Source organism: Lolium rigidum, chromosome 3 (genome assembly GCF_022539505.1).
Source record: "Lolium rigidum isolate FL_2022 chromosome 3, APGP_CSIRO_Lrig_0.1, whole genome shotgun sequence".
Lineage (NCBI taxonomy): Eukaryota > Viridiplantae > Streptophyta > Magnoliopsida > Poales > Poaceae > Lolium > Lolium rigidum.
In genome coordinates this window covers 77,312,572-77,325,304 of record NC_061510.1, presented here as the reverse complement: position 1 = coordinate 77,325,304, position 12,733 = coordinate 77,312,572, and the positions used below count along the sequence as shown (strand labels likewise).

Genomic DNA, 12,733 nt, shown 5'->3' with positions numbered 1-12,733 from the left:
TTTTGGCACAGCAAAACACAACCTCATGTAAGAATTATTCAGGCCTTTTGTTAGTTTTGCAAAGCTGTTGCACTGAACTAACGAGGATTCATCAAGATTCAGATCTCGCATGATTTAGGGCGAACGGTACTTCGTTTTCTCAGTACCTCTTTCCAAGGTAACGCCTCTAGCGACAGTCGAAGCGTTAGAGACTTGCAACACCGCCAAGGGGGGATGTCACATTGACTTCACCAAGTTATTTGTCGATAGGCTGCTTGTGTACAGTGTCACCGAAATGTTTTATACTACCGACTAGTCTTTTTTTCAATGACTACATTGATCAGAAATTCAGAATGTAGCTGAGGCAATTGGAGTTGTTGTATGCTAACAAGTATGACAGTTTCAAGATAAATGAGGGGTATCTGTTACACCTGATGACAATATCACGGGTTGAGAGGAAGACCACAAACATATTATTCTATCCCTTTTATAATACAGTAGGTGATAGCGTAAGTTGTTAATGGCCTTAGTTTTCCCACTTAAACAAGTAGAGTTGAGACCATTGCACGTTGAATAAATAGTTATGTCCCCCTAAAAAAGTAGCTTAGTTTGCAAGTTCTCGATGGTGAGAGATACTACAAAATAATGAGTATCTTGGTTGACCTTTCCTCTATAAAAATAAGAACTCCAATCAACTAGACAACAAACTGTGCTGAGAATAGATTCCATGGCCAATTAGTACAAGCCAGTGACGCCACGGAGATGCAAGATTCTTCACAGAAAGTGAGCAGCAAACTACAATTTGAGCTCTCGGAAACAAGTTTAGAAACATAAACGGCTAGCTGGTTCTTGGGGGAACAATAAAGACACTGGTGTGACTTTTACGAGCCTAAAGGGACATCATTTTGGTATCTTCTGTCACACCTCAAGCCTCAAGGGTTGGGCTAACCCCGTATGAACACATGGACGGTTGTTGGTTTTGTTGCGCGGTATGTATACGTACGGTGGGTGCCAAGTTGATACGTAGACATGTTACATAGAGAAAATAGTAGCGCGAAAGAACATATATACTGAATTATCTGGTCAATCTGCAAAGCGATTTAGTCCTGAAAACAAAAGATAAACTTGTTAAAACTCAGTTAGGATCCTGGACACCTGTACAAGAACATTTCTTCAAGATTATATAATCATATCTTATGAAAGCATCGGTGAAAATGTCACCGTCTTTACCTCCAATGATTGGATACCCGAACAGAGACATTAAAAGGGAGACATTGTGCTAAAACGCAAATCAGTTTGCCAAAATATGTCGCATCAAATGACGATCTTGCACGCCATACAAAAGTCAATTTCTTATTACAAGAAAAGGACAAGGGAGAAAAGAACGCCAACAATACGTGTAGATGCAAAGTCAACCAATGCGGTGAATGGAAGACGTGAGATGCAACAGGTATGTTCGAATACTGCCTTTAATGAGCTGCTATTTTAGCTGACAACATTATAGAATCAAGAACCCCAGGCTGGCTGAATAATTTGGACAGATTAAGGAACACAAATAAGATTGGTGGAGGTGAAACAATAATGTGAGAATCTTGAAGCAAGAGATTACTTGTTTATTCCTACTAACTTCCCATTATGTCATCAAATAACAAATCACTTTTGTACACTCTTCCTCGTGCCTAGAAAACTTTTACAAGTTGTAGCGAATTGGCAACTCATCTTTGAAAACTCAGGAATGCGCGGCACAACAGCATTATACAGCGAATGCATTGTTCTCGCAGGCGCCGGCCGTTTTTGTTGGTTTCAGCAAATGTCATCGTCTATGCTGATGGGTGAGCCAATCGATGGTTTTGTGGTGAGGAGGTCAGTATTTTAGCATAAAGGCTCCGTGTATCAATTTGGCAGCCTTATCTTTGGCTGATATTTCCTATTGAAGGCCTGATGATGGGTACACGATGCCAACTGCATAGCTATGAACAGCAAAGGATAACAGTGAGACAAAAAATGTGATGCTATTTTTATGTAGTCCACCACTTCGGGTAGATGGATGGCATCCAATGCCTAATTCAAGCCCCCATCACGTACGAAGATCTCCAATATCTTCTTATTTTGTTGTGCACTTATGTTAAAAAGTACAGGTAACTAACCAGAAGCATGGTTCCTTGTTGCTTGTGGAAGCCGGCAAGTTACATATGGGAAAAGGTCAGAACTTGTACTTTTCTATAGGAACTCCTCTACTCTGAAACAGTGAAATGGTCGGACAAGCAAGTAAGCTCATGTTGGTCACTAGCAAACGGAACGAGAGCAAAAAACCAGGGGAAAGTGAATTCGACACGAAATACCCAACTTAGATCAAATTAGCAGGTCTACCACCACCGCCGTCTGCCATGCCGCTAAGGGCGTGCGCGTCTACCACCCCGAGGCTTGTGTAATTGCCATATCATTACACCTAGATTGAAATAGGTGTAAAACTAGTGTATCCTACCGGCATTTTTTTTGAAGCTGAACAGTGAGTTTCCTCACTGCATATTTTTATATTTTATTAAAATAAAGGTCTGTACAAACAGTGCTAGAGAAAAGCACTGAAAGAAAAGAGAAAAAGCGCCTACAAAACTATACAAAATTTTCTACCCAAACCTGCAGTCCCGCATAGGACTTCCTTTTGGCCTTGTGAATAAGGAGAGACAGTTCATCCTTTAATTTTCGCCTGGCTCTGTAGAGGCTAGGAGTCAATCCTTTGAAAATAGCATCATTACGTGTCGTCCAGATGGACCAACAAATGAGAATTATAATTTTCATGAAGAAAGGCTGTCGAATATGTGCTTTGATACTCTGTATATAATTCTGGATATCATTTGGCATAGCAACTTGAGGAAGATTCCAGAGAGGGCACATGTACTGCCAGCAATGTTGCGCAAATGGGCAAGTAAAAAACAGATGATCTCTAGTCTCAGTAACTGCTTGATTACACATGATGCATGTGTAATCATTCATATAGAAATTCTTCCTTTGCAAGAGTGCTCTTGTGTTCAAACGATTATGGATCAATAACCAGAAAAACACTCGATGTTTATCTTGACAGCAACTTTTCCAAAGCCATTTGATGGCAGGGATCACAGGATCATGCTTGGTTAAAGATCTGTATGCTGAAGAAACTTTATAACCTTGGCCATTATCAGTAACACTCCAGCTATCCTTATCCTGGGAGAGTTGTGTTGTGTGCACCAAATGGAGTAAGGCATTATATTCATTCATAGCTTGCACTGATAAGGGCAGGTGAAACAACTCAGCAATGTCAGCAGAATTTATAACATCCCAAACTGAAAGAGATACATTCTTAGCAAAGGTGTAAAGGAACTGCCATTTTTGTGCCAATATCTCTGGCCCCCATTTATCAGTCCAAAACAAAATGGACCAACCATTCTGTAAAGAGCATGTAGTCAGGGTCTTGTAAATATCCAAGGATTTGAGACAGTCCCGCCACCAAAAGGAAATATCTCTTGCTCTAAGGGGTGGCAGAACCGTTTGATAATAAGCTTCCCAAGAAATATCCTACCGGCATTTAGTTAAACTTTGAGCGAAAATGCTGGTGGCCATTACATTTAGATCCATTCCAAGCAGCCTCTTAAGCATCTACTGCCTCTGTTAAGACAATTTAGACATTTCAAAGTAAGCTAGATACACATCATAATGAGTGAACAGAGGGGCATGCAAGTATCATTTACAGTAGTGCAAACTTATGTACTCCGTATTTTTTCTCTCGAAATGGGGATGTACCCCGGCTTCTGCATCATGATGATGCACACGGCCTTTTATTAAAAAGTTCAAGAAATATATTGTTTACAACCCAAACATCACCAATGATTGATACAACAATCAACCAATGCTAAGAAACATGATAAAAAAGGAGAACTCATCAACATAGCCTCCTAGTATGCCACCAACCAGTCCGGCACAAGATATTCTGAGCGACCATCAGGAGCCGTGTGCATCCAGTAGCCATAGCATCCCGCTGTCCCTCCGGCGAGAGAAGAGACCAAAGCTGAACCCAATAAGGCACCATTCCTTCGCGTTCTATTATGTACTCCGTATGTAAATGCTTAGATGATCTATTATGTACTCCCTCTGTTAACAATTCCTTCGCGTTCCGGGTTTGGTCAAAATCAAACGTGTATACTTAGACCAAACATTTACGAAAAAATATAAACTATTACGTGAAGTAATTGTTTATATAAACATCCGCACAGAAATTACATTTTAGTAGAATCATTATAAAATACATTTTCGTATTATATTTGTATGATATTACAGATATAATTTTTTTTTATTACATATTTTTTTGAGCTTCGCAAAGTTTGATTTTGACTAAACCCAAAATGCGAAGTTATAAAAACGGAGGGAGTACTAATTAGTACTAGTCAAATGCATAAACCACATGTAGACATTGGGCCTGAACAAGCACCAATACTTCAATGTAAGCCCTAATGCTAATTTACGTGGCAACCACCTTTGTAAGCATTTTGCATTGTACTCTACCAAAATATATCTGACAAATTGCACCTTGCACTGCACGAAGCCGGTCCTTTTGTATTTCTTTCAAAGAAAAAACTTTTGGAAATATATCATATGTATTTTAGGTTCACTATGAAACAAGGTTGGCACATTTCATTCGTATAAACAACTTAATAAAACTTACTGTTTTTTTTTTTGAAACTATTGCATTATTACAATTTACCAGTCTTTTGTGAGAAAACACACAAGGTTTTACAACATCTATGATTTCAGATTTTTCCAAACTTAATGTGTGTGGATTTTATTGGACCGATAATTGTGTTGACCTGACTTTGACTTGGATGCCACATGATATCCCCTGTTCTCACTTAGGTGTTGGCCACGGTGTGTGTTGCCTACTTCTCCAGCGTAAACTCATATAGGCATGTGCCATGGGATAATTCATGGCAAAGTTTTATGCCTCAAACTCTGCACCGCTGCTCAACGCGCAACATCCACCATGACTCCTTGTAAAACGATCGACGATGTGGAGAATGGTACCTACAACATGTGAAGAACTGAGCATAGTGCGTCACCCATAACAATACACACAAACTACCTTGCCTAGGGTTTCTTTTGATTGGAGCTTCACCTGCGCGGCGGCTTTGGCACACATGCACCTTCAAGCACATATGACTCGATGCCATCATCATAGCCATCATGAGGCATCGAGTCTAAAGTGGGGCGACATGCAGTGCATAGGATGTGAACACAAGGATAAGCAACATTGTTGTGGCAACTCCAACAATGAGGCAAAACTGACACGTAGGGCCAACAAGCAAGATGCCAAGTTGACACCACGTCACATAGCAAGGCGTTTAGGCTTTCAAAATTTCTTTGCATCTTAAATGTGGTAAGTTCTAAAATCATGGGTATCAAATCTAGCCGTTTATATAGTAAGGCATGCCACTTTGTTTCAAGTTACCGGCAAATCCAGATTTTACAAAATAAAAATTATATATGTTGATTGTTTTGTCTTTATACTCAATGGCACCCTATGAAAAATGATTGGAGTAAACATGCATGCAACATGATTTCTTTTTAGTATGATCGACTTTGCTTCAGTACAAACCGAGACCTCAACTCAAAACTGAATGTTTTAAATTCACATCTTTTATTAATTTGTTAGTTGTATGTAAGGATAGCGTTTTGTAAATACGCAACAAACACTATTCTGAAGGGATGTATGAGATGTAGTTTTCTTTTCGAAGATTTAATTGTATAATTCGATAGTCAACTTGGAAAACAAGGTACACATCAATCTGGTGACAATTCCCACGACTGGCCACATCCCCATCCAGACTTAAGTCACGATCCTATGATGTTCGATCTTTGCAACAATAAACCCCGCATAAAATATTTCCCTCAGTGTTTGCGTTATGTTGCAACATTTCCCTGTGTGACATATAAAACAATATCCAAAATTGTTTGCAGCATTCGAACATACTCTTGCAACAAAAGTAACGTGAGCACGAGAAAAATCCCTATTGGTTTCAACAGACCTATTAAAATAGGCAAACATAAAATTCAAATGCATTCATCATATTAAAACAACAAATCTTTGCAATAATAAACTCCACATAAAATATTTCCCTCAGTGTTTGCAATATGTTGCAACATTTCCCTGTGTGACACATAAAAGAATATCCAAAATTGTTTGCATCATTCGAACATACTCTTGCAACAAAAGTAACGTGAGCACGAGACAAATCCCCATTGGTTTCAACAGACCTATTAAAATAGGCAAACATAAAATTCAAATGCATTCATCATATAAAACAACAATGGTTAATACATTTGCAACATAATTTTGAACCTTCCCTAGATATATGTTCAAATAATTGCATTGTGTTTCTCATGTGTAAACAATAAACAATGCACGCTTGCAACATGCTAAAATACTCCACACAACATAAACATAATTTATTCCACTAAATTCCCCTATCAACAAGAGGGGTTGACCTTCTCCAATTCAGGAGCACATTGACACCGCATCGAGCATCCTATAGCCATTCCATGTAGTCCCGCACCTTCCTTGATGCTGGCCGCATGGAGGGATTCAATTTTACTCAACCTCAAGGTCCGTGGGCACAAGTGCTTCCCTCTCCAAATGAGGGGAATAAGCAACATAGGACTGTTAGAGGAGGAATGCTACACTAGAGTGGATGGGGAGAAGCACAAACGATCATTGGCTAAGGATGAACTCCAAGGAGAGTATGTATGGTAGGGAAAAAGTGGTATGTGGATGGGGAGGAGGAATAGAGAGAGGATGATGTAAAGAAGGAGAGGTGGAGGGAGAGCAGCGAGGCACTCATGTTTAAGGGAGAATGTGAGGTGCGAGAGACAAATGCAAACTATAGAGTGGTCGGAACCACCGATCAATTGGTCTTATATATATGTTTTCAAAAAAGGTTATTTTTTTTATTAAAATCAACGTTTGCATCAAGGCAATACAAGCAACATGAGCTTACACATGGTCTATGCATAGGTAGGATGCACATGGTGGTAACACTTTAAGCTTCCTTGCTAGCTGCACATTTCAAGGTTACGCTTGGTGATGATGACACCTTTGCGGAGGTACCGCACAATTTTGTTTTGTATTTAGATGTACCTTCATTTCAAAATGTGTTTATTATTAACAATAAAAGTTGAATGTAAAATTGCTCTGTGCGTGGAATCCTATAAGACTTGTGTAAATTCCAATGAAGGTCGTCAGTTGCTTGCGACAATTGGATCATTGACAACCACCCGACATTGCATGCTGCAAGTCGAACCCTGACTAAATGCCATCTAAATGCCACATTAGCTGGGGAGGTTTGCATCACACCAACGACAACATCGCTTTTGTGATGTGCAATATGGTGTAGAGATGGATAATGGTCTCCTAGGGTGGTATTTCCTAGGCGTTATCCTCACAAAACCTTGTCCCCAAGATATCCTTGATGATAAATGTTCCAAAGAGAAATTAATATTTCTTCATTGTCATTAGACATGCAAAGATGTGAGTCTATCGGTTTCAGCAAACCTTGGAGAGGCCCTTTGATCCTACATACTTTTCATGAGGGTTTCCTCCGTAAGAAGCTTGAAAAATTATTTACTAAGGAGGAAATATTCTTAACTTGAAGGTCTTAAGTGCCAAAACCATCATGATGTTTGAGATTTGATCCTACATACTTTTCATGAGGGTTTCCTTCATAAGAAGCTTGAAAAATTATTTACCGAGGAGGAAATATTCTTAACTTGAAGGTCTTAAGTGCCGAAACCACCATGATCTTTGGGATTTGATCCTACATACTTTTCATGAGGGTTTCCTCCGTAAGAAGCTTGAAAAATTATTTACTTAGGAGGAAATATTCTTAACTTGAAGGTCTTAAGTGCCAAAACCACCATGATCTTTGGGACGATAGATTGCATCCATTTAGCCAATCGGTACCTTTTCTTTTCACCGCCGCCTCACCAAAAGAATCTTGATAGTAGTAATCCAACCTTTGTAGGGTATCTGGAGCTTGGAAGAAAGGTAACATATATAATAGAAATGTTACTTAGTATTAAATTGATGGGAACCAATGTTGTGAGCTTTGCAACTCAACCCTTTTCGAGGCACTTCACAACATGTTTCCACTACGCTTTTTTTTTGAACGTGCATTTGTTAGTCCCTGACAGAACATATATTCTACAATTCAGGTTGCCGCGACACGTTTCTAACTAGTGACCAGATTGATTTATGTAACATGTTCTAATACACTCTCTAAACCTAAGATATTTGCGAGCTGCTCAATCAACTTACAACTAGGGCTTCGATACGTGTAGCCCCATCTCAAGTTGAGATGATTATTAATTGAGGTTCTTGCCACACAAACGGTAATGTATCCCCTCCATAAAAAGAGAGAGAGATAAGAGTATCTTTTTTCAAACTGTCTATGCAACTGAAAAACAAATCATACCAGCTTGCGAAAAGAAACTTGCCAGCGTAGGCACCTCCTTGCTATAAATACCGGTCGCCTCCCCCGGCTTTTTCCTCATCCCCTGCTTCTCGAGCTGCACACCTCATCCCATCGTCTTCCCCATTGCCATCCCATCCTCTCCTTTGCGATCAGCAATGGCCAGCCTCGCCGACCTCATTAACCTTGACCTCAGCGACACCACCGACAAGATCATCGTCGAGTACCTATGGTTAGCATCCTCCTCTGCTTTCCATCTGCTCCCGATCTTGACAGAGAAAAAGAAAGATCCTACCAAAGATTATGGATCACACTCTCATGCGAAATTACACTACTTACATTCTACATACACCATCTTTGATTCTGCTGCAAGCCTAATTCTCAATGTTTTTCTATCGAGTTTAATCTGCGTGATCAATTATCACCTCTAATTCTTTGTTTCTCTCTGTTCAGGGTTGGAGGAACTGGTGTTGACATCAGGAGCAAAGCAAGGGTGAGTACTTTGATCTACACTTCAGAAAAAATCTCATGAGATACCGGCCGGTGCAACGATTTCTCACCATCCGACTGCTTTTTTTTCGATCTGAGCAGACGGTGAACGGCCCCATCACCGACGCGAGCCAGCTGCCCAAGTGGAACTACGACGGCTCCAGCACCGGACAGGCTCCCGGAGAGGACAGCGAAGTCATCCTCTAGTATGACCTCGATTTCCTCACCGCTTCTAATAGTTCTATTTACTTTCTACTCTCTTCTCGTGTATACTTACATGCTGTTCTACCTGTTTGACTCTGAAGCCCACAAGCCATCTTCAAGGACCCATTCAGGAGGGGTGACCACATCCTTGTAAGCTCCTCTGCCTTTTATTTTCCATGTTTCACACCGAACTTGTTATGCACCATGGCATGGCCTAAAGTAAGAAGAGTGAAGAGGATAGGAAAAGACACAGCATGTACTTCGAAAAAAAATACAGTCCTATATTTTTGTAACTTGTAACCTGCCTAAAATATTGTGTAACGTAGACCCCTTTTACGGTTTTACTAAGTATCGGCATCTTATTTTTCTAAGTCTGAATCTTTGATATGGTGGACAAAACAACCAGGTGGAGTGTGTGTCCTGTTGTATACAAACCTCAAAAGTCCACAAGTTGCCCGTCTAGTAGCTGGCCCATAACTTTCAGTTCAGAGAGATTCAACTTCTTAGTGCTGATTGGTGCTATTTGAAAAAAATAGGTCAACTAGCACAACTCATATATCTTTGCTTAAATAAATAATAAAAAGCTTCACCCAATGCAGAACCGATGTTACCACTGTATTTGGCACTAAATTATCTATTCAATATTCCTTGTAGGTTATGTGCGACTGCTACACACCACAAGGTGTGCCAATCCCCACCAACAAGAGGAACAACGCTGCCAAGATCTTCGACAACCCTAAGGTTGCAGCTGAGGTGACATGGTAAGAATACTTCTATCGAGAGTTCAAGTTATCTTTGCTTTTCTTCCTGCGGTGTTGTTTCAGTCATGTTCTTGTTTCAAACATACAACATAAAATTCTAAAGGAGGAGATTACTACCAGACACTGTACTTTGCATCAGATGAAAAATACAAATATAAATAATGTCCAACATAAGAGCTAAGAAAAATACTAAATATTCAGTTCCTGGAAAAGAAAAGCTACCAGGAAAGTGACCGGAGAGCATTTGGCACCTTTGCATCCACTTTCCTGCCTTATCTGTTTTATGATAGCACACACAGTAGGCTTATCTCTGAATCCAAAACAGGTACGGTATCGAGCAGGAGTACACCCTCCTTCAGAAGGACGTGAACTGGCCCCTTGGCTGGCCCATTGGTGGCTACCCTGGTCCTCAGGGCCCCTACTACTGCGCCGCCGGTGCGGACAAGGCGTTCGGCCGTGACATCGTTGACGCTCACTACAAGGCCTGCCTCTACGCCGGGATCAACATCAGCGGCATTAACGGGGAGGTCATGCCCGGCCAGGTACTACACATCCGCTCGCAGCAACTCCCTTCTCAAAAAGAGACACTTGCGTGTGCCGCCAATTCTGAACCTGATTCTGCTTTGTGACAGTGGGAGTTCCAAGTTGGCCCGTCCGTCGGGATCGCCGCCTCCGACCAGTTGTGGGTGGCCCGCTACATCCTCGAGGTCCGTGCTCGTGCGAATATATTCCAGTGTACTGATCCGGAGAATCGTTGCAACTGACTGACAGACTCTGATTTTATGCTGATTAATAACAGAGGATCACTGAGGTTGCCGGAGTGGTGCTGTCCCTGGACCCGAAGCCGATCCCCGGCGACTGGAACGGCGCCGGCGCGCACACCAACTACAGCACCAAGTCCATGAGGGAGGCCGGCGGATTCGAGGTGATCAAGAAGGCCATCGAGAAGCTCGGCAAGAGGCACCCGGAGCACATCGCCGCCTACGGCGAGGGCAACGAGCGCCGCCTCACCGGACACCACGAGACCGCCGACATCAACACCTTCAAATGGGTATGTAGCTAAGTGCCAGTGTGGCATGTCGATCGTGCTACCTGACCTGACGTGATGCTAACTAACAATTTGGGTTGACTGACTTGCAGGGCGTCGCGAACCGCGGCGCGTCCATCCGCGTGGGCCGCGACACCGAGAAGGAGGGCAAGGGCTACTTCGAGGACCGCAGGCCCGCCTCCAACATGGACCCCTACGTCGTCACCTCCATGATCGCTGAGACCACGCTCCTCCTCTAAACGCACACACAAAAAACCCCTACCTATACCTACATACGGCAACGATGATTGTTACATCCTCGACTCTCTCGATGGAGGGTGGTTGTGATGGTTAATTTCTGCAAATTGTCAAAGTTCCCTTCCTTGTCTTCTTGAGCAGTCCTGTCTGTTTTTTGGGGGTGCGCCTTCCTTCAGTGTACTCTGAATAATGCTAAATGTCCGCATTCTGATAAATGAATTTACGGAACCATTTGTGTTTCTGTTCAGAATCTCCACATATGTCCACGTTCTCCACTCTCTTTTGCCATGTCACACTGACGCGAACAAATTGGATCATTGACAACCACCCGGCATTGCATGCTGCAATGCGAACCCCGACTAAATGCCGTCTAAATGCCACATTAGATGGGGAGGTTTGCATCACCTCAACGGTATCATCGCTTTTGTGACGTGCAATATGGTCTTGAGATGGATATTGGTCTCCTAGGGTGGTATTTCCTAGGCGTTATCCTCACAAAACCTGATCTCCAAGATATCCTTGATGATAAATGTTCCAGAGAGAACTTAATATTTCTTCATTGTCATTAGACCTGCTAAAGATGCGGGAGTCTCTTTTCCAGTAAACCGTGGAGAGGGCCTTTGATCCTGCATACTTTTTATGAGGGTTTCCTTCTACGAAGTTTGAAAAATTATTTACTAATGAGGAAATATTCTTAACTTGAAGGTCAAAAACCACCGTGATCTTTGGGATTTGATCCTACATACTTTTCATGAGGGTTTCCTCCGTGAGAAGCTTGAAAATTATTTACTAAAGAGGAAATATTCTTAACTTAAAAGGTCTTAAGTGCCAAAACCACCATGATCTTTGGGATGATAGATTAAATCCATTTAGCTAATCGGTATCTTTTCTTTTCATCGCCGCCTCACTAAAAGAATCTTAATAGTAGTAAACCAATCTTTGTAGGGTATTTGGAACTTGGAATAAAGGTAGCATATACAATAGAAATGTTACTTAGTGATAATTGGAGAATATTACTTGTATAGATTGTTGCCTCAATGGGCTGTTTATATAGAGTACAAGCCTTGGAGAATAAGGATAATAGATATAGATTACAACTCAAACTACTAAACCGGTATATACTCTAATATCCCCCCGTAGTGTCAACCTCTGGTGAAACGATGTTGAAACTGGAGCATATATCGTTGAAGGATGCAGTCAGGAGCCCTTTGGTGAAAATATCAGCAAACTGTGCACTTGTTGGAACATGAAGAACACTGACTTCTCCAAGAGCCACTTTCTCACGAACAAAGTGGATATCAATCTCAATGTGTTTAGTGCGCCGATGCTGAACTGGATTTGAAGCCATATAGACTGCTGAAATATTATTACAATATACGATGGTTGCATGCTTAATTGGTCGATGGAGCTCAACAAGGAGTTGTCGTAGTTATACTGCCTCCGCCGCAGAATGAGCAACGGAGCGATATTCAGCTTCAGTAGAGGACCGTGAAACTGTGACCTGCGTTTTAGAGGACCAAGAA

The 12,733-nt window shown here is 41.5% G+C and overlaps 1 protein-coding gene across 1 annotated transcript; it reads left to right on the top strand.

Annotated features, from left to right (window-relative positions):
- The first annotated feature begins 8,591 nt into the window (after nt 1-8,591).
- LOC124701833 (glutamine synthetase root isozyme 1-like) lies at nt 8,592-11,462 on the top strand. The gene is made up of 9 exons (XM_047233927.1): nt 8,592-8,703; nt 8,925-8,964; nt 9,063-9,166; nt 9,266-9,314; nt 9,819-9,925; nt 10,251-10,467; nt 10,558-10,632; nt 10,725-10,976; nt 11,066-11,462. Exons 1-9 carry the CDS (start codon nt 8,630-8,632, stop codon nt 11,210-11,212), a joined length of 1,065 nt encoding a protein of 354 aa, XP_047089883.1. The 5' UTR covers nt 8,592-8,629; the 3' UTR covers nt 11,213-11,462.
- The last annotated feature ends 1,271 nt before the right edge of the window (nt 11,463-12,733 follow it).